A 27,431-nucleotide genomic window follows, 5' to 3' on the forward strand; every position below is an offset into this window, starting at 1 on the left:
TAGCCTTCTAGATTTCATTGCTAGAGATCAAGTTCATGAAAGTGAAAGAAGCGCTCGATTTCAAGAATAATATGACAACCACATGCCTTTACACCGCGGCTGGAGCACGAATGGAAATTTTCAAAATGTCAAGTACTTAAATAGGCTTCTTTAGCAGCTGTCCACCGTAGCCTTTCTTTCGCCCTTGTGGTTATGTTTTTTTTTTTCATTTCAAAGAATGAAGGACGAAGCAGTAGGTCACACTTTGCGCACGCTGTCGTGCCTGTACACAAATGCTAGGCACCACCGAAAGACCTTTTTGGGAACTGGGATTTTTTTCATATTCTTGTTCCTTAAGCATAATATCAAATATTAAATATCATTATTCATATTACATTGATATATCATTAAATGTCAACATTCATATTACATTGATCTTAACTGAGACTAGGTTATTCTTTATATAAAACGTAGACGCCAGCACACCCGATTCTGCACAAAAGAGCGTTTGGCTTTTCATAGAGCAAGCTAAGAGTAAAAGCTTGAATTATGGTATTGTGGTCCTTTGGCTTACTGCTCACCGCAGCACTCGTGGCGTCAAATGGTAAGCACTTTGGCAATCAAGTCCATTAGTATAAACAAAAGATGCAGCCTCCTTTGCCGAGAGGGCATCAACATTATCGTCCACGTATCTTCAGTGCACGGAAGGATAAAGGCGGCTACCAATAGTCTCCAACCTACACCATCCTCTGCGAGATGATTCAAGTTGATGCCTACAAATTTCTCAATTTCAACTTCCCACATACACTTGCCCATCGCAGCCACACTTCCCAATCACTTGGTATAATATCTGTTGCTGCAATTGACCATCGGCTATGTGCTGTGATGATGACCTAATGTGCCGTGGTACGTTTTAAATGCGAACAATATCTTGTCAAAGCATACTGTATACTGGGCTAGTTGGTTCATGATAGAACTGCGTACAGCTACAGGAAACACAAGGTATCACACTTCTTTCTATGAAAAAAAAGGACTGTGTACAGAAAGAATTGCAAAGCTCTATTACGATATAATTTCAGAATTTCCTCAGTCTTCAAGAACCAGCGCTTAACGCATAAGGGTCAAAAAAGGGAACAAAGACAAGCGCTGTTCTTTTTTGTTAACTTGTGCCTCGACAGCTTCCCGTAGACTGCTTCTTATGTTTTCTCAATCTAGGCTTGTATTTTTTCGTCTAAGCAGGTCCGCTAGGCACAACAACCTAGAGCAAATAAACAGTGGTAATGTTACACTTTTTGCACTCTAAGCAAAAAAAAAAAAACGCCGTATTCTCCATGCATACTTCGAAAATTTCTTAGCATTAATTCCTTAACATTAACTTAATTCCTTAGTTTCGACAACGAGGTTCGTCGCCTAAGTGACGTGGGGTATCCCAGCGCAATTCTCTCAGCTGGTGCAGCAAAAATAGTGAACCTAAGAAAGCAACGCGCATTCCACTGCTTATATACATTCGCTTTTCGCACAACATGAAGAAATTTGCAGAAGTGGCGGGAGGTCAAACTTTTTTTCACCCCACACAACAAGCTCTTAAACGTGCACTGCTCTCAATGAAGAAGAAATAAAAAAAACTGTTGAGGACGCTTCAGCTTCGCCTTCAAGAGCAGAACCCAATAGCGGAATCGGGCCCCGTGCACCTTGCCTTCTCAAGTGCTAACCTAGGGTACTGTGCACGATGGCCCGAGTTTTGCGGAACATGGAATACTTCGGAGCTCTGGCGACACCCTCTTCCGAACGAGCTAACAGTACGAAAAGGTGAAATCCAGCCGTCGGCGCGCGCTGCGTTTCCATTGGTTACGATAAAACGTGGCGTCACGTCAAGGGCCGTCGAAAAAGTTGGGTAGTGTCGTCAAACCAGAGGCATCTTCTTTCATTTGTTTGTCGTTCCACTGAGTGCAGTAGTGCACCCATGCAAGAAAACTGCGAGAAACTTTTACTAACGAGATTTTTTTAGACGTACGGGCTGTTTAAATTCTTTTGAATAGTTTAATCTCTGCACAAGGTATACGTTAGAAGAACCAGCTCCGGCCGATCGCCTTACAGCACCGCAACCGGAGCAAATTGCCGAGGCCGCATGTGTAATGATCATGGTCTCCCTGGACATTCAATGCTGTTCAATGTGGTTAGGCATTCATTGAGGTTAATGTGGTCTGTGAAGCTGGTTACCTCCTTATAAATGATGCAGTCGTCTGCGAACAGCTTGATATTACAGTCAATGTTGGACGCGAGGTCGTTTATGAAAATTAAAAATAATAGTGGTTCCAAGACCACTATTATCTTCTGGGGTACCTTGAGTGACCCCAGAAGTTACGGGGACTGTGTTTGATATATGACCTTCATACAGCACGAACTGTCAGCGATTTGTAAAAAAATTTTCTATCCAAGAAAAGAGTAGACCCTCTTCTATCGCACTTTTGTGATTTATTAGTAATTTGCTGTGACATATGCAATCGAAAGCTTTAGATAAATCAAGTAAAATCACGTCTGTTTGGCCGCGATTACTCATGGTAAACGCTAGGTCATGAAATACATCCGTTAGCTGCGTAACAGTGGAGATGCCGCTACGAAATTCGTGTTGATTAGGAGACAAAAATTTTATTTTCTCGAGAAAGACAGTGATGTGTTTGAGGATAATATGCTCTAGTAGCTTACATAAAATGCTAGTGATGAATATCGGCCGGTAATTTGAAACCGATTGCTGTTCCCCTGATTTACGAATAGGTATTATTTTTCCAATCTCCCAGTAGTCTCGCAGCTGGGATGAGGTAAGCGACTTTCCAAAAATTAGCCCAAGAAACTTTCTACACCGATCCGCGTACCTCTTAAGGAACTCGTTAGGAATACCCTCTGGACCACTCGATTTTTCATGACCTAAGAAGCAAGTTCAGTATTCCTACATCAGTGACTGCAAAATAACCGATGCTTGGCGAATCGAGGGATAATACTGGAGGAATGGTAACATTATCAGTTATGAGCACTGATTGGAAAAAAAAATGTTGTATTCGTTAGCCTTTTCCGTTCTTTCCCCTGGACCCGTGTGCGATTGTGTATCATTGCTGGTGCGAAGATAACTCCAAATTTTGTTTGGCTTGCTTGATAAAGATTGGAAGTGTAAGACTAAAGTAATATTGTCTAGCACTTTTTGTTTATTACTTAAACTCTGATTATGTGCACTCCAGATACTGTTGAATGGATGCTTTACACTTATGGTTTTTCGAAGCCAGATGCAACCTTAATCTACGCTTTGCCACGATAACCTCACGTGTTATCGAAGGATTATTTGCTGGCGCTTTCTTGTGTTTCTTTAGTGTGAAGTTAGTGACACAGCACATAATAGTAGATTTGAAACATGGCCAAAGTGGATTAGTATCACTGGAGGCGTCAAAAGCTAGCTGCAAAAATTTTCGAACTAATGTTCAAGATGGGTTAATACGATGTTATCGTCAGCTCTTTTTAAATGAAGTACAGTTGATCCAAGCTGCTCACATGCAGTACTGGAAGCAAGCGGCAGCACGCATATGACTATGGGATGCTCTGAATGCCGTCAACTAGGTCAGTTCGAACGCGGTCTTCCGGGAAGTGCTGACTAATCAGTATCAGATCTAATATGTTCGCGGCAGTGTTGTACAAGCGGGTTGGAGATAACACGATTTGCTGAAGACTTAAGTTCGACATTAAGTTTATAAGAGCGTCCGAGGTAGATGTGTGGTTTAGCTAGTCCAGTCAATGTCTGGGAGATTGAAATATCCCATAAAAAGCATATAAGAGTTGCGAACATGACGCTGCATGAAGTCATGAACTACAGTTATGCACTTGTGTCCCGATGACGGGCTTCCATAAAGGCATCCAACGAATATCGGAGTGCTACTCAAAATGCTCTCATATGCTTATATGTACAAATATAATTTTCTTGTGACTTATGACTTATGAATTATCTTGTAATGCGTATACATTTTCTTGTGACTTATGACATGGTGGCTGTCGAGGCCTTTGAATTATCGCTTGCCGACGCTGACGTTTACGTTCGGCTTCCCGAGCATTCCTCTGCTCTACGGCGGTGGCGCTGCCGCTGCAACTAGCGCCGGCGTTGACTTTGTTCACGGCGTTTCGCACACCGTTGCACAAAGAGAGAATGACGGAAGCACCGCGAACGCGCGCTTTCGCAGCCTCGCAGCTTCGAGATTCGTTTGCCGACGTAGCCGTTTACGTTCAGCTTCGCGAGCGTCCATAGCGCCATTGCGAAGGAGAGTGGAACGGGAGCGAGCGCGCACCGCATTACATACGAGCGCACAGCTGTGGCGGAGAGAGAGAAACGGGAGAGGAGAAACGAAGCGGAGGAGTGCTCACGCCACCTCCTCCCACCTCCTCGCGTGAGCGCGAGGAGAGGGGGGAGAGTTGCCGCATGCGCAGTATGGGTGCGGATGGCGCAGAACGGACACTGCCCCGAGCATATCTAAAACTGTCGTACCGTTCCACGGCTTTTAAACGACGGCGTCCTGTGACCAGATTGACCCAGACGAAAGCCAGTCTACATATCATCAGCTGTTTTTGTTTCTTAAACGTGCGTTTCTTCTCTCTCTCTCTCTCTCTCTCTCTCTCTCTATATATATATATATATATATATATATATATATATATATATATATATATGTGACGTATAAAGGCAGTGATGTCTGTTAGAAGCCGATGAAGAAGAGGTGGCGCGTGAGTAGAATAAAAGTATGGCGTCGGTGCCGCTGGACGTCTCCCATTCATAGCGTCACACAAGTCGACAGGATGAAGACCTGGCAGCCACTTCATCAGCCGCACATTATCCACGAGCAGTAACAAGACGTCCTGACCACACATGAACTGGCGAAGCACGTCATAGCTGCACACAACGACTATCACCATGGCAGCATCATCGACAGACCTTGCCATCCCACAGTACGCCGGATCAGCGGACGATGGAGCCGTAGAGGACTGGTTCAACCTCTTCGAACGCCACGCTACCGCTGCGTCATGGACGGAACGGGACATGGTCGCCAACTTTAACGACTACGTCACCGGTGAGGCATTCCGATTTTACCTCACGCACATCTTCCAAACAATGAATCATGGAACAAAATCAGAGAAGAAATGATCACCCGATTTAGAGACTACAGTGAAGATTCGTCTGTAATCCACCATCTAGAGAAATCTCAACTCAGCCATCGCAGTCCACGTGCTTTTCCAACGAAAACACATAGCCGTCCATCAGGCTTTCCTTCTGCACAAGAATTGGCACCTTCTACCTCTTCACTGCACCATAGGCCACGAGGCGTAATTGCACATCCCGATACAGCTGATTCGTCGTTTCGCATACGTGACGCACCACCTGGCATTACATCAAGTGGCTCAACTGTTCTTCATAACGATTACCACATGCCTCACAAGGTCGCTGCGTTCACGATAAACGAGCTGACGCATCGGGAAAATACACAATCACGCCAGGACCAGTCCAAGATGTGTCTTTCGCCACAAGGGTGTATTTCAACAGTTCCACAGTCTCACCAAAACTCGCAAATGGAACCTAGTCAAGCCATGTTTGCTGTGCTATCAGCTTCCAGTGATCACCCACCAGAGAGTCGAAGCAATGCGGAAGTTTCCGATTCACCAGATCCTGCGCATTGCCAACTGCCAGAAGCATCTATAATGAACGGCATTTCAGAACCATCTGGGGAGCTTTCTGATCATTCTGCCACACTACTTTCATAACCAGATAAGCCTTGCAGCAGAGCGCCGAGTGCCAACTGTCTACCGATCACATCAACGTGCAAAGAAAACCAGACTCGTGCTCCTACGAGAGGCCCACGTCGCCAACTTTCGCAACAAAAGCAGCAGTGTCAACAAAAGCAACTCCAAGAATCTCATAGACTACAACGGCTACGCGAACAAGAACATCGACGAACTGATACATCGAAAGCACACTTGCGGCATAAAGGAGGTCGTCAGAAAATACACCGACCAAACCGACGACAAGTTCAACATCTGAGACACCTCAGTCGCAGGATGAACCGTAAAGGAAGTTTTCTGCGCCACCGATCAAGACAATTGCGACAACACCACAGGAAAAGACTGAAAAGGCGCCAGACAATTCCCTTCTATTCTGGAAGCACACAGCCATCACCCCATCAGCCTCATTCAACGGGCTCACAAAGTGAAAACACCGCGTCTCTATCAGTCACCACAAAGCGACGCCTACGGCATCTGAGCTGCCGTCTCTACAAGGTGCTCCAATACTATTCATTTGTTACGTGTCTACCAAATGTGTCATCATTAGTGTCCACGTTCAAGGCATGCTTATGTTGTCCCGAACGCAACAGCCAGCCTCGCCCACCAGAGCTCTCCTTGATATCCCCGGCCTCCTCTGTGAATCTCTTTGTGCTAATTTCACAGAAGTCCCTTGTGACATGGAACTACTCCGCGTTTTGACATTTTAGCTTTAATACTCTGTTTGCTCATGTTCTGTAGTTAAACTCGCGCATTCTTTCGGGGGGAGGGGGAATCCTATGACGTATAAAGGCAGTGATGTCTGTTAGAAGCCGATGAAGAAGAGGTGGCGCGTGAGTAGAATAAAAGTATGGCGTCGGTGCCGCTGGACGTCTCCCATTCATAGCGTCACATATATATATATATATATATATATATATATATATATATATATATATATATATATATATATATATATATATATATATATATATATATATATATATACATATATCAAGATTACTTTTAAGGGCTCGTTTTTCTTTGTTAGGCACAATATGAATGAGAACTCAAAGACAATAATGCCAAGGAAACTATAGGAGATGTTTTTTTAAGATAGAAATGTGAAGAAAGAAACGTGGGAGCAAAGAGAACTTGGCGCTGGCAGGGACCAAACGGTCGGCCGTCGAACAGCGTTTCCGATGCTCCACTCTACCACTGAGATACTGTGCCTCTGCATATATATATATATATATATATATATATAATATATATATATATATATATATATATATATATATATATATATATATATATATATATATATATATATATATATATATATATATATATATATATATATATATATATATATCTGTGTGTGTGTGACATTATATTGTCGGCCTTTCAATCTTGCCATTCGACGAGTTATGCCATACGATATCATGTCCTTCAGTAAGTACCAGGCCCAGGAAAGAGGAATTGTGAAGCGAAAGCAGGATAACAAAGCAAACAAATTCACAACTGAAACATTGGATGTGGCTATGTTGGATGTTTTGATTATATTTGTTCACGCAGCGCTTCTTTGATGGCTCTGGCTCAGGTTGATTCAAACATATTCGGGATGTGTGCCATCTTAATAGAAAAGTGTTTTTTCTACTGCACCTTGCAATTACAAATTGCCCTATTTTGGTTAAAAACGTGTAAACGTGACATAATTAGGTGCGCTTGAATAGTTCATGAAGTTTGTCCCAGTTTCTGTTTCTCGATCTGGCTCCCTTAGAAAAAGAAGCCACGTATATAAAATACACAAAGCAAGTTATGGAACCTGCGACCCCTCTCTCCGCGGCGCGTGAAACCACTCCGCCACACAGTATACGTTCTACGCGGCAGAAGCTTGTTGCCTATCACACGCGAGATGGCGCAAAGGGCGCGCTTTAAATAGTGTGCCTCGATGTGTGCGGAAAAAACGCGCATCAAGGCACCCTAGCTTTAAAGGTCCTTACCCTGCTCGTCTTTTGCCAGAGTTGGGATGCGCACCTCGGCCATATAAATTCGACCAACAAGGCATTGTCGCCCGTGCTCGCGGGCGACAATGCCCTGTTGGTCTTGAAAAGGGAGGGTGGTACCTGCTGTGCTTTCAACGTCAACTTTGCGTTCAAGTGACAGCGCACATGCAGCTGAATTCAATGCAGCAGCCATGTTAGCTAAAAATGTACTTCTCCGTATGACATTCGAATTTTACGCTACCGCGTTCATTGCGTCGCCCATGCAGCAAAACAGCATTTTTTTTCCAAACGAAGTGAAGCTGCAGTTTACTGAATTTTCGCTTTTTTTTTCACGGTTCTCCGTCGGGAAGCGCAGCAGGATAGCAATACAATATCATCACACCTTCTCATGCGAGTGCATCTTGTGGAGAATGCAAGTAATTCACTTACCTAGCACAATGAACGGCCCTTTTGGCTGTTCAAAACACGACAGTACCACCGATTGTGGAGTTTATTTGTAGCGTCCGGAGCTTTCGCATTTTCTCTCGTTTTCGCTATGGTTGTCACAAACGCGCCCACGCACACTTCACACCGTTCCGGTGGCACGCCCGATCAGCGGATAAAAATTCATAGCTCTCGTTTTGATTGTCAAATGCACGAAACGCACGGAATATTGATCAAACTTAAATTAAATTGTTGTTTCGCACTCGCTAGTTGCACAAAGGGGAGTGCGATTCTGGCGCCGCAGCTAGCGCGAGGCGCGTTGCGAATTCTTAGAGCATGGCATTTATAGCACATATATATGCCGTACTAGCCATCAATGCTTCTGCGCAGTAAACGAAATTAGAGAGAAAGCAATGGCATGATTAGGCCTTTGTGCCCGCTAAAGTGTCCTAATTGATCAAAACCAAATTTGTTCGACGCAGAGGTGCCTCTGATAATCAGATGCTGTTTCTGGCGCGTTATGATTTTGTTCAGTGGGTTTAAATAAAATGCGAGAACAATATTCCTGTATATACTTTTTTTTTATTTGCAGGATACGTCAAAAAGCCGAAGTGCAAGAATGAGAACCCATGTGTTCGTTGGACGTGTGACAAAAAAGGCAAGAACATCACTTGCTTCGAGAAGAGCTATTATTACAACTCTAGCATCGATAGGTGCATGCAATTTAGTTATGAAGGCTGTGGGGGAAACGAAAACAACTTTCCATCATTGGAAGATTGTACAAGCAACTGCAAGTAAGTACTTGCACATGGACATAGCGGATTACTTGAAGACTTACTTGACACAGCATTGTCGGAAATTGGCAGAAGTGTGGTTGATACTGCTGTATTTGACACTGCGTTTATTTTGTTGTATTTTAAGACGTAAGTATTTTATGCTGGGGTCCAGCATGACTTCACTAACGTACTTCCGTCGCGGAAGTATGTCAGTAAAATACAGACGATACATGATTACCAGAAGAAAACGTTTGACAGGTTTGGGTGGCCTGGGAGTCGAACCCACTACCTGTCGGTCTGCGACGGTAAATTGAGGGCGCTCTACCCACTCACTGCTCTACCGACGCTCAAGCATGACACTTCACAAACACGCCTTATATCTCACACCTCCCTTTCACATTCACCATGGTCGGCGGGGGGGGGGGGGTGTCGCCACATGGGAACGGGGAATTGAAGTACTGCACCATGACCGTAGCCTACGAGATTTTCTCAGTCAACGCACCGTTTGCTATGACGGCCCCATTCGCCACGTTTCGAAAAAGTTGATTTTTCAACGCCTCAACACAACATGAAGTGACGGCCTTAGCCCAAGCGTCGCTCCAGCGTCTATTCATCCGTGTGTCGCAAAGCTAGCTTTGCGAAGCTCGTATGGCAGTCACACTGCGTTCCCCGCTTGCCCACGTCCAGAAATCACGTCCAGGCTTGAGGAGAGACACGACACGCGTCGCGTTTCCGTTGGCGATTCTAGCCCGCCCGTGGTAGTGATCGTTTTCGTAACTACCATAACATTCCGCGGGATCGCGACCTTAGCCCAAGCTCAGCGCGCGATCAGCGACGCTCTTGTGGCTGTCACACCGCTTTCTCTGATAGCGCTCGCCCCGTGCGGATGGAACGGCCCGCGTTTTCGGAGCGCATCTGGGAGGCCACGCTATGGCACTAACGAGCGCCGGCAGTGAGCGCTTCGGTAGTGTCAGCATTCGATGGAGAGGGAAGCTGAGCGCCTGCCCGCACTTACGGATCAAGCTACGAACTCTGCTTTTCGGTTTCCTTAAGCGCTTGGTGGCATATGCGTGAGTGCAGGCGTGGGTTACCCTATTACTAGGCACCGCACATCTTGGCGCATCTCCATAAATTGACACGCACTGCAACTTTCTAATAGAATGACTGCTCTCAAGTGAATTAAAAAGGTAGGAACTGAGTCGTCCTTATTTAGCCGAGTCAATGGCGTTGTAGGTGTGGCACATATTTTACACGTCGACATAGAGTTTGTGTGCGAAAACAACACGAGCTTGACTGTCACAGAATTTTTATAAGAAATCTGAATTGTCTAGAAAGAGAGTAAAGCGTACGAAAATAAAGCTTGTCGCCGGCAGGGAGCGAAGCTGTAACCTTCGCGTAACGCGCCCGGTGCTCTACCATTTGGCTATGGCGGTGGTCGTCGTTTCGTGCATTTTATCGGGTATTATCGGGTTTTTTTCGGAATGTGCATGCAACCTCGTGAGTATTAGTCTGCCGTGATGGCGAGTGTGGAACACTGTTTCTTTCCTAGCTAGGGTCAGGTAGCACGTGGTCCTTTCACGAGCATAAATCGGACGAATGAGCCCTCGCATACTACATAAGTGCATCAAGTATGCCGGAACGGGACTCTCACAATGCATCAATGAATTGACACAGTCCACACTACACCTACGTTTCTGCTCACTGGATCACTGCTCGATGCAGCACCTCGCTGCACGGCTGTAACATTTCTGCTCCTACTCACCATACATCTCTTTTGAAATTTTCGTCACTGTCAGCAAATTGGTTAATCGAAAAGGTTTACTCAATTAAATCAGTCAAGTTAAAAATGAGCGTCGATAATGAATAAATTTTCATGGTACACGATTCATCGATGTTACCATCCTTACCAGCTCGACTCTGTTTTTTGTGTACAACAGTTAATGTCGCAGTGAGTTTAAGTTCATGGTTGACGTTACCATAGTGTCGCGGGCACCAGAATACCTTTCGCACGCGCGAACGTACTTCGATTACAACAAGAACCCAGCAGTACATTGCCGCGGGATGGCTCTCCTCCCCGTGTCGCGTAGTTCTACGTCGGCTTGGCAACAGAATAGGGAGACATTTTCGACAACACCCCCACATACTTAGAGACAGTCTCGGACACAGCAAGTGCTCGGTATTGGTGCTACGACGAATTACGAAATATCGCCTTGTTACACCTAATACTAGCACTACAAACTCAGAGGGACCCTTATGCAGTCGCTAACGACGATTCGAAGGCGCAAGTCATCTTCTTTTAACTGAGGAGCAGATTAAGGTACCACCCTGTCGTCATTTCATGTCTCCCGATCGCGCCACGTATGTTCAGTTACGCGTAAGCCGAGCATGCTGCACATTTGAAACGCTAGCACTCTTGGCCGTGAACGACAAGGTCACCAAAGGGTTAATGCGCCAGTCTGAGCCAGCGAAGGAGCAGCGAAAGCCGAGCGTCGCGAGAAGACAGACACACGTCTACGGAAGAGAGAAGCAAAGGCGAAACGGAAGCGCCGGCACTTAACACACCGCGGATGGAGCAGCAAGCAGTAGCAGAACAGTAGATAGGAGACGATAGCATGGAAAATAGCTTATCGCGCGACAAATCAAATAACGCTAGAAAAGAACACGAAAAAATTGACAATATTACATAATCCCCCAAAGGAACACAAAAGAGCATACAACACAAGAAAACAACACAAGATAACAGAAAAGAGCTGATGAACGCGAGATAAACACAAGAAAAACACAGGCGAATCTATGGGCAGCAGTTCGCACAGCTTTGACTTGCTGTGGAACTTTCCCTGAAGTTTTCTTCTTGGTTGATGTATTGATCCTCCCCCGTCCCCTCCAAAAGCTTTCTGCACCTAAAAAGGTTTTGCGCTGCCTCCAGGTTCATTGCAACCTTTCTGCACGTGACCTGATTTTTCACTGCATCCGTGATCAGCCCGCCTATGACGAAACGACGACTTCATGTCGTGACGCCACCATGTTAGTCACGTAATGAGGAATCATAATGACTTCATGATGCCGACATTAGTTAAGGCTACAGTTACTGTATATGTTACCTTTGGGCAGCATATAAAGGAGCCACATACAGTAGCTCTAGTTTAGGGAGCATGCCGTCAAGGTGACGTAATATGGTGAGGTGAGAACGAGATGACGATTTTCCATCGTTGCGCGCGTCGGCGCATTGACGACGCCGCGGGATGACGGTCGACGACACAGGTCAATTTTCGCGCTTGATGAAGCAACAAAGGCTTTCACTTTACAACAATAATATCCGGTTACTACTATCGTGTCAGTACATGTAAAGACCAGTTTAGGTGAAACAAACACAAGCATTGACAGCAACACACTGTACCGGCACTCCGCCAATGGCGACCACCCTCCGGTAGCCGCCGCTGGCTTCCTTTTGCCCGATAGTATTGATCGAATACTGCTATAAGCGTGCACTATTGAGCCCGGGGCATAAAATATGGCATCTATTTAGCCTATATTTTTGTGTTTCAACTCTGTACGGTATCGTAGAAAGTCTAAGCTCACAGCTTAAGGGGACCGACAACTGATTTTTCTCGACCCAGTTTTTTACGGCGCGACAGGGAGCTCACCCTTCGTAGCGTTTGTAGCTGCAGTGGTTTATCCGAAAAGCACGTAGTTATTTTATAAGCAGTATTTTTCGATCTGAAAGGCTCCAAACACGCATGGAGGCTTGCTCCAGCAACGCTGGCAATTTATAGCGATGCCGCTAGCCCTTGTGAAGGCTGTTGTTGTTCTGCTTTTGCAGGAGTTTCTGTAACAATGCTTAACCACCTTTATTTTGACCTTTCCAACCATTTTTGAAAATACCAAGCTGTCACAATGAGATGTGTGGCTTTATACACCTTCCCGGTATTTGTACAGCGTTGTGTGCGCGTACGCCCAAGGTTGCCTGCGCCTGTGTCATGGATGCCTTGTCCCGGCATCATTACTCTCTAGATACACGAGCCAAGCCAAGTAATCGAAAATGTAACTGTGCGTATGCACGGCCGCACCGAGTAGGAGAACGCGTCATTTCTAAGACGAAGTGTAGGCAGCAAAACTATGTCGTTCCAAAATCTTAGCGACCTGGAAACTGCGTGCACGGTTGCATGAGCACGCTGAAAAGTTGCTCAAGACGCGCTGACGAGCATGGGATCATTACGTCACGCGAAGGCAGCGCCACTTTAATGCATACTACTAACGCAGGCATATATTACATTATTATGGAGTAATACCTTTTAATATAAAGAAACGAGCAATATTTCAATACTAACAAAAAGATCGTCGACCGCGTACAGTAATCAACGGTCACGTGGCCGTCTTCATCGGATCGTCCATGTTTTTGCTGCCAGAGGCGCCACAGGTCATTTTTCGTGACTTTCAATTAGGAAATAAAAATATAAATCCATCTCTCACGAAAAAACAGGCTTGGTTTGAGTCAGTGCAACGGATAATCTTTATATCAGTGGAGTCAACTCATTTCATATTCTGGGCAGTTGTCGGTCCCTTTAATAGAGACCACATAAGTCTTCGGAATAATGAAACGCGGTTGTGGGACCTCTGTGGCACGTGACGGCCGCTCGATTCGACAACAGGAAGCTAACAAAATGTAGTGAATTTTTAATCATTTTAATTATTATATGTACACAGCTATGAAAAACTAAGCGTGGTTTCTATTAAGCGCCAAAACATGTTACTTGTGGGCAAACGAGCATACCGGCGAGATCCGAGCTGTTAGAGCCTTCCGCTGAGGCACCATCTTGGTTGGACAGGAAAGTAGCCACCATAGTACTTCACTCCTGTGCTGTCTTCGCGAAGCTGTATCTTTTGCCGACCATGTCAGCATTCGAATGGGACATGAGATTTCTGCTCTACGTTGAGCTCCCTATTTATCCGCCTACGCCGAGTGTTGGAACGCACCCATTACGGCATTAGTATCGTCAAGACCGCTTAAAGCAGCGCCTTATAGGCATGCAAACCCGCGGTGCGGAAACTGCGGGCGCTATACAAATGGCTCCAATAGCGTAAGGGGTGAGTATCATGACCAGTTAAAAGTATTGGACTGGCGGTAATAGTGTCACGTGATCATGACGGTGAAGAAGGCGGAAGCCTGGCCATTAAAGACGATACTCTTTATTGCGCGAACTAGTACATGGAAAATGAGAACTCAAAATACAAATGATGCACGCCGTACACTGATTGCAGCGATCGTTGTACGCGGGCGCGGTAATGTGATCACCGGTGGAACGCGTCGTATTTTATATATCAGCAGTAGAACCTTCCAGAGGTTTCGCTAGTACTAGAGTGAGCTTCTGGAAAACTTGACTGGTCGCTTCTTGCGTGTAATCTTTACGTAAAAATTCTAAAGAATCGCAAAGCTTCCCAAACTTTGCCGCGCGGTCTGCGCCGAGCGGCGCTAACATTTTCTGTCGTCAAAACGCGATCACATCAAAATAAAGAAATAAGGGCGCGTGGCAATAGAATTCTCCACGATAGCACCCTTTTTTAACATGAACGAGGTGATTGTCTAAAAGGTTAAAACGTCCGCGCTGCGCAGAGTTCTGTTCGCCCCCGCCGATTCCTGGTTTCTGCCGCCATAACCTTTCACCACACACACACGCGCACGCACACACACACACACACACACACACACACACACACACACACACACACACACACACACACACAAACACGCGTATGCTGTCGACGCTTCGCGCGTCTCGTCTTCGGCCAATCACCTTTACCCATGTCACCATAATACCATATAAGGCTACGAAGACCAAGACGCACCACGCAGTCTCGTAGTGCGTCTCACCAACGCCGAATGCGACGCCTAGGCTATTTAGATGTCGTAAACTGCATGGGCTCTTCTTACTAGATGTTTCTATAACTGACTTATGCAACTGTCCACGACAGAAGTGGTTATCACAGGAGGCCACGTTAAGTGCACTATGACCGGAAGGGAGGAACTGTCGACTTGAAGTCAACGTGATAATGATACGACAACCGTCGAAGGAACACTAGCTGTGGAAACACCTTGCAAGAATGGTTTAGAGGCTGAGAGACAGAAACAGGGTGAGAATGAAAAAAATGCAAGGCTGGAAGGCTAGGCAGATGCGAGTCCGGTTTGCTACCGAGCACTGTGGGCATAGCGAGCACAATGAGAATCGGAGAGAGCATGTGAGAACTACACGTAGAAAGGTGTAAAGTCGGTCACGAAGGCATCAGTTTGTCTAAAATATACGAATCCCACGCTGTCGTATATGATTGGGAAATGAAGGCCGCTATGACTTGAGTACGTAAAGTGGGCGATGAACGAGGCATTGTGATTACTGAAGGGCTGAAAATACTGCATAAGGACATCCAGCATCTGCAGGGAAGTTCGGGCTGCCGGAGTATTAAGCCTATTCGCGACCATGTGTAGTGTTAATAAAAGAACGGATCATCGCAACATTGTCGCTCTTTTTCTCAGGCAGGTCGTGGCAAACCAGCGTTGCGGTTGACTTGACTCACATCTGCTGCTCGCCTTTTCTCCATGCCTTTGACTTTGGTACCGCGGTATTTAGCACCGAGGGACCTGCGACGACCTGTGCCTGTGTGAAGGAACGGGCAAGTGCAATAGCTGCAGCGCATCGGCACACTAAGCATCTCTGTAGACATCACTGTTCATAGTTTTGTGAGCGTAAGTTCACGCAAGAAAGCTACAAGTATGCTTTCAGTGTTTACGCTTACCGGCAATCGTCCTCAGCTTCAGATATCCCTTAAATTTTGCATCGTTTGTAGATCAAAATTATGTCCCGGAAGAAAGTGTGCGCCGCTAGCTTCTCGCGTTGTTGCGGCTTATGACAACGTGGTAAACAGCCACATGCTTGCTTACAGAAGCGGGGGGTGCAGCGTAGCTTCAAGCAGTCCCATCGAGTCAACTCTCTGGCATCAGGGAAGATTTGAGGAGAAAATTAGTGCTAAGACCTGTGACAACAGTCAACCGCGCGGAGATCACTTCATAATTTCATAACGGGTGGCTTGCATATTTTAAGGTGCTAATGATATTGCAGTTTTGTTGCCCCAGCATTTGCATAAACAAAAAAAAAGTCACAGTTTCGCCGCAAGGGCGAAGCAATGAATGCGATAGCAAGGAACTAATGCTATACGAAGTGAGGCTCGCCAATGGATACTCTCAGTTTGAACAGCGCTTCTGTTGCAAAGGCGGCCGAAGCAGCGAAGGAAACTAGCGTGCTTCAAGTGTCGAGCTGGGACACTTGATAGTTCGCGCTCATCTTCTGTTCGTTTAGCGGCGTCCCTGAGCTCGAGTGACATTCGTACGCGCCGTAACATGAGCGCGGACATCACGGTGAAAGCGTGAAACATTCCTCTACCCCTCGCCACGAGAAAACCGCGCGAGCAGACAGCGGAAGGGCAAGCTTCTCCCATGCGCAAATATAAGAAGAAGCGAGCGAGCTCGCCGACGACTTTTTAAATGCGGCCGTCGGGCTCCTAGCGCCACCTCGCTGGTAATGAAGAAACGCTTATTATCGCCTGCTGTCTCCGAGTCCGTCCAGCGCTAAATGGTGTGTATATAACGCTCGCCGTTAGCTACGTGGAGGATCTGCGTTTCGTGGCGTAGTGGATAGCGCCGCTCGCTGTGGAGCAAGAGGTCCCTGGTTCGATTCCGCGCTTCGGAAGCATTTTTCTGAGTTATTTTTCTGTGGGGCCTTTATATATATATACATACTTATACATATACGGTGCATGACGGCGGCGACGGCGACGGCGACGGCAAAATCCAGCAGAGACTGTCCATATAATTGCTATCGCAATAAAACAAAGTATCGGAGCAATCCAATAATTGGGTAGGTCTGATAGACATCTGTATAACAGGAGCTCTGTAAACCCTGTGTCTGAATAAACGCGTGGTTCTTCTTTGCGCGTCATTATAAAATCCTACGATAATTATTTTCTGAATGAGTCAAGTATTGAAGTTGTAACTATACTGCTTCTTTAATTGCTTGATGACCTAGACAGATGTTGAGAGAAAAACACACTTCAAGTGATGAGAAATCATTGAACCGGGAATGTTGCTGGACCAAACGTTTCGAAAAGTCCATGTGCCAAAACCATGGCCCCAGTCACATTCCATGTTCAAGAGTTTCTCACTGACAATGAAAAGTTCTGCGGCGCTTCTTGCAACGTAACAAAACGAGAAACGCAAATCAGGATGACCTGCGTTACTGGAGAGTTCGGGGCACTTCGGGAATGAGAACTCATATCTCCTTGAAAAAAAAACTGCGTTTTTTTTAATTATTAACCATATTATGTATATCATTGATATTATTAGTGTCAATGAAGGCATGTTATCTGACTCCTCAAGCATCTACTACGAAGCGTCAGGGTAGCCTCAAAATTTGTTATTTTTGCAAAGTACCTCCAATTCTGCTAACTCGAAACCTTAATTCTCATAATTTCACCACTCACTTTCTCGCTAAGTTTTAATAAATCTGCTAGACCCATTTCAAGGGAGACACGATTATATCAGAGACGCGCTTGCCAAATTTCGGAGTCATGTCGATGTACCTCGTTCGTTTCTTCACAGCATCATCGATTTTTGTTTGTTTTTTATTGTTGACCATCAGTCCACAGAAACTAAAAAGCAAAAGTTAACATTTTGATGTAATAAGCTCCAATAGAACACACGTTTTACTTTTGGTAAGAAGCGTCGTTTCACGTGTGAAGCTTACCTTCATAGGAATATTTGATTTTCCACAAGGAATTCATCAACTCCTAGTAGGTGTGTCCCCACCCTTAACCTGCAATTTCTATGCACCACTTACTTCTTTATTTTTTCTTCTTTTAGAAGGAACACAACAGAATATGATAAAACATGTAAGTAGTTCCCAGATCATTATCACTATATTTGAATATGTGTGGTCAGCTTTGTCGTATTAGGCATACTTAGGAGACGTGAATTCATAGTAACTGCGAATCTGCCGTGGTTATTATATTTTGCTTCTAAAGAATGAAATGTTTTTGTGCCCCGAAAGCCCATAAAAAAACTCAGTAAGTAATTTGCCTGCCGTTTTAAAAAATTTTTGTGGATAACGAGTGGTATTAAATGTAATCAAATAAATAAGATACAGAAAAAACGCCTGGTTACAATAATTAAGCAACAACAGTTCACGTATGAGTTGTTCCTTTTATCCTTACTTTTTTATTAGTAGCGCTACAAAAAAAAACAGAAACGGGACGCAGGCAGTAGCCCAAATTCTTTGACAGATCACCATCTGAGATATTACGCTCTGTTTCTCTGCGCGGAAGATACTGATATTTCAACGGTGTTTGTTTGCGGATGAATAGGAGGCACCTAACAGCTCTTGTGCCTGCAAACAAACTCATCTAGAGATTAAAAATCACAAAAACAGTCAAAGTATCAAAGTCCCTCAAATACACACATAGCATGAGCACAGGCATGCATTAAGAACCAATATCATGTAATAAAAGGGAGGCGCTGCAGCGCGGGCTGAATATTCACAGAATCGATCATTGAGCACGTTATCATCAAAAATCTGACTGTTGTTTTAGGGGCGAAGCTCCTTAAGGCGGCACCCGTTCGTCCCTCGTAGTCGTAGTAGTAGTCGTAGTGCGTAACCAGTTTTACGCTTTGACCTCCAAGGTGGTGCCGGTGGGAGATTTTTCCTGTGCGTTGTTGAACAATAAAAATTTCGCAGCGTGCGCGTTAACTAAAAGCCGGATTCTTCTGTCTCTCATTCCCCATTAGCAGCCATTGGCATGTTCCAGTAGGGAACGTTAGTAGAAGTAGAAGTGTAAGTGTTAGCTAAAAGCCGACTTCTTCTGTCTCTCAGTCCCATTAGCAGCCATTGTTTACCTCCAAGGTAGTGCCTGGTGAGATTTCTCCTGTGCGTGATTAAACAATAAAAATTTTGTTCAAAACGCCGTTTATTGATGAAATAAACCAAAGAAAGACGCCAGATGTTTTGTAAAAGCAAAGCGAAAGAACGCCAGATGTTTCTAAAGCAAAACAAAAAGACGCCAGCTGCTTAACGAAAGACGCCAGATGTTTTCTAAAGCAATGGTTTTCTAAACAATGAAAATTCACAGCGTACATGTAAAATTAAAGTGAGCTGCAAGTCGTCATAACTCATCGAACCTTTAGTATAAACGCGCCCGATCTCACGTCGGTGATGATGTACTGGGCAGAATTCGCGGACGGTTTACCGATGAACCTCCGCAGCTTCGCCCACTCATCATCATTCACTCCGTGGATATGCTGTGATTTTTTTCTTGCCGCTGCAGCTCTTGAAAGTTCTCTTCTATGATGGACAAGGTGCCCTAATTTTACAAGATTAAGCAAATGAGCAACTTCAGCTCTTGGGAATCTCACCTTGTTCCCCAAGTTCCGCTCAGCTGCATACGGAGCTATTGCCAAACGGGACGACGTGCTAATGATAGGGCATGTTAGCACTGATTGGATGTGCTCAAGAAACCGCGAGAACGGCTGAAATACTATTGCCTCAGAGGTGGTTGCGAATCAGGAATCAGGTTTTTTGATGGTGCCAATAAGGAATTAGGATAGGAAATATTAGCGGCGTTGTTCTTCAACGAAGCTGGCGACAATTGCGTTAGGGAATCTTCTATTGTTCTATCAAAAGATCAGCTGGCGTACTTTGAATGCCCTGTGTGGGCACTTTGTAAGTATTTATACATTAGGCAGAGAGCGCTTGCCTTGTGCCAGATGTCCTCCCATGTTCTGTAAGAGAAAACGTTAGCGCTAGATCTTGTTTTATTGCTGTAAAATGCACATTCCTCAAAATTGTGTACGCAAATTGCAACCTCGCCGTTGTGCTCAATACATTCCTTCACCGCGCATTAATGTTTGTTATGAGGTATAGAGTAAAATATTTCCTCAACATGGCGTATGCCAGCCGTTCTTTGTCGAAATCGGAGGCTAATTATTCCACGACTGAGAAGGGCTGTCTCGTAAAAATATGTGTCACGCGAAATTTCTGATCATATCGTGCTCGTGAGGATGGAGCGAGCGGCTGTCGGGCTGTTAAAGACGAAACTGTTTATTCGACGAGCTTGTGCCCAAAAATCGAAAGTGAAAGTACAAGCAAATCGTAACGGCGATAGCAGACAGCGGCCGCAGGTAATGTGGTCATCGGAGGAGCTCGTCTTCCATTATACATCAGTAATCGAACCTTCCAGTACTATCGTTGGTGCTCGCGTAATCATTTGAATAACCTTGGCTATTCGGGTCCTGCGTGTAACCTTAACACAGCAATTTGAAACAATCGCGAAGCTTCCGAAGCATTCATGGGCGGTCTGCACTAAGCGGTGCTAGCAGCTTGTATCGGTGAAACCCGATCACGTCAATATACAAAAAAATACACATGGCAATATTTGTGTGGCAGGCCCTTCTAGGTTGTGACTAACCGTCACGCTTGGTGCTCGCTGACCGATGTGATTGACCCTTCCGACCGCCTGGCTCGATGGCCTCTACGGCTTCAAGAATTTGATGTCAGAGTGGTCTGCCCGTCAGGCAGCAAGTACTCCGTTGCAAACCCCTTGTCACGACCCCTGTCAGCGCGTCTCCGAAATACCACGAGTACAAGGCCTGTCTTGGACCTATAAGCACTACCACCTTCGGACAAGAGCAGCACTAAGATACTAACTTGCAACGCATCATCAAATACCCCCTTCCCTGCGCCGTTCAATCATGAGATATCAGCATTCACTATGCAAAACGAGACCGTCGTGAAAAAGAACTTCGCACACTTGTCGTTGTCCCAAGCAGCCTCCGCTAAAAATATCAGTAGCCTTGCTTGTGCTTCACAAATTCGAAACTTTCTGGCGACGAGTGATTCGCTGGTCAAAAGTTCCAATAGTGAGGTGAATCGATGATTGCATGACACAGTGTGTCAACGCTTCTCGAAGCATTAATTAGGAGGTGCTTCTTAAAGTCAGCTTTCTATTGAATCTGCCGTACAGATCGCCATGAATACCAGTGCGCTTGTGTAACACGTTGTGCGTTTCATTTTTCGTAGAAATATAAGTTGCGGAAGCTGGAATTTTAAGCAGACGAACTTGAGGCTCTCACAACAAGGTCCAGGTAGCGTGCATGTTGTTGTCGTGCCCACATGATTTCCATTATACTTACACACAACAAATATGTTACATTTATTGCTATGTGAAAGCGTATGCACCTCAGCATCTGTTGTTAGTGAAGTTCGTATGAAAGAATAAAATCATAACCAAACCCTTCATCGTATTTCGCTTCGTTCTTCGCCCTCAACAGTGCTATATTTAAAATTTCTGGAACGTCAACCATGACAATCATCGTAGTAATCAGGAAACAATCGCATAGTAACGATATAGTGTGGATGCTCGTGAAGATTTATTTATCAATCGGGAGATATGCATGAGAGATAGCTCAGCACGAAAATCATTGCTACAAAAAGTTCGGACTATTAGGTATCGCAAGGCGTCAAAACTAAATAACTTGTAAGCATCTTATAAATATGTGGAACAGTATGACCTGTCTCTAAGCATTAGACACAGTTTTCTTCCTCCCATCATTAACCCTAAGTCTCATTTATTTGATGGAAAATTTTGTACACATGCAAGAGAGCAGCCATGGCTTTATCTTTTGGTTTTTATCAGCGGAGCTGTTTAAGCTCGCAGTGAGGGCTGCGCTGCATGAAATCCGGCAGGGTATCCGCCACAGATATTGGGCAAACCCCACTACCTACTACAGCAAGTGCGATGGAAAGCAATGGCAGTGGAGCTAGAGACTGGAGCAAATGATAGTTAGAGGGAGTGGTGGGGAAGGAAGGGCGCAGCTGGTTGGAGAGAGTGCTAAAGTCTAGTAAAGGAAGGAGTGCTAAGGCAGGAAGCCGGGTACGAGGTGAGAGCGAGCGTTAACAGGAAACCCTGCTCGACGAAGGGGAGAAAGAAGAAAAGGAGGGTAAGAGAAGTAGAGTAGAGTTAGAGCAAAGACAAATAAAACAGTGTAAGATTTCTTGGCTAGGCGGGATTTATACCCGGGCACCTGCGGTGCGAAGGCGAGCGTCGTATCCACTCGGCTATTCCGACATGCTAGCAGAACAATAATTTATGGGACGCATATGATTGCGTTACTATGGGTGAGAGAAACGGAAAATGCTCCAGAGAAAGAAGAAGAAACAAAGAGAAACACAACGAGAAGGAAGAAGAGAAAAAAAGTATAGAAAGAATAGAGATAGAAATAGCGATAGAAAGAAAGAGAAATAAATTGAAGGAGAGATGCTCAACTTGGATTTTCCATGCTTAACTCTCTCTTGCTATGCTCATGCGGCTATTCTAGGTTTAACCGCCTATCTCCAGTCTAGGCTGGTATGCTGAGGGAGGTTGCGCAGCTCCGCCGTTCCTTCGGCTTGGCACAAACATGTGCGCAGGTGCCCTAATTTTTAATGGTGCGGAATTGAAGCCGGAAACTACGAGAGATCGTTAGTGGGACATCAACCGCTCCGTGCTACACGAAAGTGGCGATTCTTGATGAGCTTGCACAGATCGAGAAAAAAAAGTGCCAGTGGAGTGCCGCTGCTCCATCAATAGAAGTTTATATTTTGCCGGTTCGAAATACCAAGATTATAGGAGCGATATCTATTGCACGATTTTGCACTGCCAACTGCGTGAACATAGATCGCCGCATTTCACTTAACCTGCAAACGGTATTAGGATAGTGGCTTTGCTTCAGCATTTAAATAGTTCATTGTGAATGTTTGTGGAAGCTGCAGAAAACTACGAAAGACCTTTACAGTGACGTTACTTGTGGTTACTTATGACAGCATCTTGTCGCATATAGCGTGATTTTTAAAACATGCTGCAAAATTCGAAAAATATTTTAGGTCGTTTCCCAGACATATAGGTGAACTTACAATATGAGCTATATTAAAAGGCGGCAATGGAAATGACCACAGCAACGTAAATGACGGCAGCAATTGGCTCGGTCGTTGTCTCCTTTCTGGTAGTCCCCTACAATTTGTATATATTTTCCACTTGCAGAAGCGTGCACTGAATATGCCAGCAACACTTTGTACATGTTGTACTCATGGCGCAGTTTGTGTTCTGTATCGACAGTTATCAAGTACTTGAAAGAAAGGAATGTCACTTGCGGTCGTTCTTATACACCCGCTAATAACGGAACATCCATTGTTCGATATATCTACAACAATGCAACGAAACACTGTGAAAGAGTGAACGTTACAGACGGCGATAACCATTTCCCCGGCTTTCGATACTGCGTAGCTGTGTGTAGCCCACGTGAGTATGGTATACGTATAGATGCGTTCCCTGTATTCACTTCCATTTTGTAAGAACAGAATAGAGTATTGCTTATGCGAGCCACTGCAGCGCAATATACATAACTGAACATGAGAATTTAACGCAATTTTTTTTAATGATGAAATATTTTTAAGTACACAGACGTTTTGTTGCTATGATGTTTAAAAATTATCATCGTATCTGTAGCGGGTGCCACCCTGCGCCTACCTGCATTTTATTTATGCTACAGTAAAGTACATAAATAAAGAACACATTTAAAACTGAGACGATACCTGTCTCATCGATATCTATCTATCTATCTATCTATCTATCTATCTATCTATCTATCTATCTATCTATCTATCTATCTATCTATCTATCTATCTATCTATCTATCTATCTATCTATCTATCTATCTATCTATCTATCTATCTATCTATCTATCTATCTATCTATCTATCTATCTATCTATCTATCTATCTATCTATCTATCTATCTATCTATCTATCTATCTATCTATCTATCTGCCTACGTCTGGGCGCTATCGTAGCCGGCTTGTAAACTTGCTGTATACCAAGATTGGCATACGTTTCTATTATTGTATGACGAACATGCCTGCCTCATGCCTTCGAGAACACGACATTCCTGCCGAATACGCCATGAAACACTTTCCTACAGCCACGTGTGGCATATACCCTTACACCGCGGCCCACGGAATGCCGGTTTCCCAAGGTGATTCATAGTCGATATCAACCCAGGACAGCGAAAATATACACTGGATACTCTACAAGGCACTTTGCATGGATCAAAAAATAGAAAGACACGCCCTTTATTATAGTTAGCAATTATAACGTAGCACATACGCCCTTACATATCTACTCCTGTGACTCTTGTCACAGGAGTAGATATGTAACAAGCTCTTGTCACGTTGTTCGCCCTGCAGAAATACACAAAAGAATGCTTTTTTCACCCAGTTAAGGTAAAAGTGACATCTGTGCTGTAACGTTAGCGCCGGCGGTATATCACACAATGAGCTACGCTTTACAAAACATTGCACCAAACAGGCCTTCTAAGCCGATATACACTCAAGTACAGTCAAACCCACATGCACCGAACAGTAATTAGTTCGCACTATCCCATAATTCGGCATAAACCGGTTAAATAACTTTAAAAGAGTTATGGTCGCGAGGACGAGGAATCCAGGGAGAAAGCACGCGATGACAAGCGCTAGTTTCGTAGCGCTCTGCGATGCGTCCCCCTAATCACACCACTCTCGCGAACGCATGAGGGAATCTCCTCTATCGTGAGGAAAAGCCAACTTCCTAATCGCACAGCGTATAGACAAAATTTGAAGAAAAAAGAATCACATTTTATTTCCTTTGTAATTTGGCAAGTGTATCCCTTTGTGTATAGGATATGCTTTTGGTGTAGCGCGAAGGAAACACGGACACGAGAAAGCACAAAGGGACACCACACAGCGCTACTAGCAACATCATGTAGCGCTGTGTGGTGTTCCTGTTTGCCTTCTCGTGTCCGTGTTTCCTCCGCGCTGCACCAAAAGCCTTTCATATGAGTAACCAACAAGCCAACGTTGCTATCCTTTGTGCATGTTTTCACACTAGTGATTTTCTAAATTTTTTTGTGGCTTAAAAGCAATGTTTCCGAAAGCAAGCAGTGAGTGAACTCGTATCCCAGGACAGGGCCCTCGTATGCGCTCCGTGCTTACGGTACATTTTTCTAAATAAAATGCCTGTACGAAAGCCAAAGTAACTGTCTGGAGTCAGCTGTATCCACGAAATTGTCGCGTCACTTCTAAGGCAGTCCGAAAACGCTGTGCGCCTTTTCTTTTGCACTTGTTCTTCGGAGCTCGTCTGTTCGAACATTTTCAGCTCCTAGCTTCATTACACCTTGTGTCTGTCGTGCCTGTCGATGAGTTGAGATGATTCGGCCAATAAAGGATCTTCAGGAAGTGTAAATTTCGCGGCAGCCAGTATAGTCTTGTAAATGCGAAACAATGCCGGCGAGTTACCTAAGTGCCCAACTCTGAATCTGCAAGCGCTTCATCGTCGCACCTTTCAGCCTTTTCAGCCTGCTTCGAAGTGAATCGCATACAGGATGACAGCGACTATCCTCTCATGAACTTGAATAATATTTTTCATGCAATTAGACAGACATGCACACGGAAACTGTGCTACGGAAGATTTGAGCTAATCAGAATTGCGTCGCAGAGTATTTGCTCTCTTTGTTTAGGCTTCGGGCGTCTCATGGATTGTGATATTGAATGCTGTTCTTTCAATTAATGACGGCAGTATCGCAGGTGCCAAAATTATGAAATCATTAGCTTTGAAGCGTGGCCAAAATACAGTCAATCTGACGGAAAAAATGCACCGCAGTGGACGAAACCTTAGCGGAGAGATCTTCATGACAGCTCACAAGGGAAGCAAACCAAGCTAGACGACAGACTCGAAAGCTAGAAATTAACTTTGGGAATGATTTCCATGCTCGTACCTACTAAATAAAATAGTTCAACGGCGTTTGTGGCAAAGCATGTTCGCTATTCAGCTGTTTTCTCACTTTAAATTGGTTCATCTCAAATCCATTTTTTATTACCTAGGTAGCATTATTTCCTGTGTATTCCAGATATTCAGCTAATTATCTTTTCTAGTATTGCGCATAAAAGCATACAACTACTGAAGCAGGATTGAAATTATGCACTTGACAGCTTTTGTGTCACAAATTTGGAAAGATGCATATTAACTCAAAATTTAGATCGTAGTGGTAAGAAATGACCAATATTGCAATATTGGTTCATTTTTGCTGAATCTAGTACAGTTAAAATAGCGGAACATCTGACAGAATATTATATATTTATTATGTGGATGTGTCATATAATGCATGGCCTCTGCGATTTGCTACGGCAAAACGTCATTGCACCATTGCTATGGCCGTCTCATTCGGCGCGTTTCCAAAAGAAATGTTATTTTGTCAACGCCTTAGACAGCAAGGTTGCGGTTTTAGCCGAAGCCTCGCTCACAACATCCATCTATAATAAAAAGAAATAGCTCTGCGACGCTCATCTCGACGCTCGCTCGGCTCGCACCGTCAGAAATCGCGGCTAGGCTAGAAGGGTAACACGATGCGCGTCGCGTTGCGCTTCGCATTTCTAGCCCGGCCGTGGTGTGATCTTTTCGCTTGCTCTTTAGGACTCCGAGAGATGCGACCTTGGCTCAGGCTCAGCGTCCAATCAGGGATGCTCTTCTGGCTGTCACGTCGCTTTCTCTGATTACGCTCTCCCCGTGTGAATGGAATGGCCTCAGCAACACTAGCAACGACGTGTGGCCGGACCCAAGTCCATAAGTAATGCATCATAACGCCAACGAGCACCAAGTACGAGCGTTTCAGTAGCCTAAGAGCGGCGGAGGCTGTCGCTGCAATATTGTAGAAAACACTCTGGTCGACGAAATGCGGCGTCTACGGTGATTCGATTCGTCGACGGTGCAGTTAGCGATTCGCCTTTCGCATCAGCGGGTGACGCATCCTCGCCAGCGTAGGAGTAAATGGCGCAACGGTGTTTCTCTACCGCCTACTACTTCGAGTGCACTGGTACCTGCTTCTAGGGAGCGCTCACCTTGGCGTTTCTCTACTGAAATGACGACTCTTTGACACAGCGCACGTCGGGCTAGTCTTTCCTATGTACATATTGGCGCGATTTCTGCGCGGGATTCGCCCTGTGCTGTGTATAGGTGTATGTTAACTACTGCCGCTACAACAAATGTTTAACCATGTTCATGGGCGTTAGTCGTTGGGATGGAGGTGTGCCACCCGGCGTCAACGTGGGTACGTCCACATTAAGCGGCGCTATAGCTGCCAAACACCAGTAGACGTGCAAGCTCTCGTATATCAAATTATATTAGCCATTCAACTACTTCTGCTAGGGCACGTTTTACATTCTTGTTATGCCCATTTCTATGACGGAGGGATCCACCATGTTTTTTTATACATACGAACGTGCGCAAAGCGACGTGAGCATGCAGCTCTTTGGTCGCGTGACCAAAGAGCTGCATTCTTCTCCTTTTTCTCACATGCCGAC

General features: G+C 44.9%; 1 protein-coding gene across 1 annotated transcript in view; it reads left to right on the forward strand.

The window, feature by feature from the left end:
- Nucleotides 1–483: 483 nt before the first annotated feature.
- The window catches only part of LOC119402771 (tissue factor pathway inhibitor), a 34,757-nt gene continuing 7,809 nt past the window's right edge, over nucleotides 484–27,431 (forward strand). Inside the window, exons 1-4 of the mRNA XM_037669846.2 lie at nucleotides 484–583; nucleotides 8,788–8,989; nucleotides 17,877–17,905; nucleotides 23,159–23,341. Of these exons, the coding sequence (XP_037525774.1) occupies nucleotides 529–583; nucleotides 8,788–8,989; nucleotides 17,877–17,905; nucleotides 23,159–23,341 (469 nt within the window). The 5' untranslated portion in view covers nucleotides 484–528. The remainder of the gene's footprint in view (nucleotides 584–8,787; nucleotides 8,990–17,876; nucleotides 17,906–23,158; nucleotides 23,342–27,431) is intronic.

Source organism: Rhipicephalus sanguineus, chromosome 8 (assembly GCF_013339695.2).
Source record: "Rhipicephalus sanguineus isolate Rsan-2018 chromosome 8, BIME_Rsan_1.4, whole genome shotgun sequence".
Taxonomy (NCBI): Eukaryota; Metazoa; Arthropoda; class Arachnida; order Ixodida; family Ixodidae; genus Rhipicephalus; species Rhipicephalus sanguineus.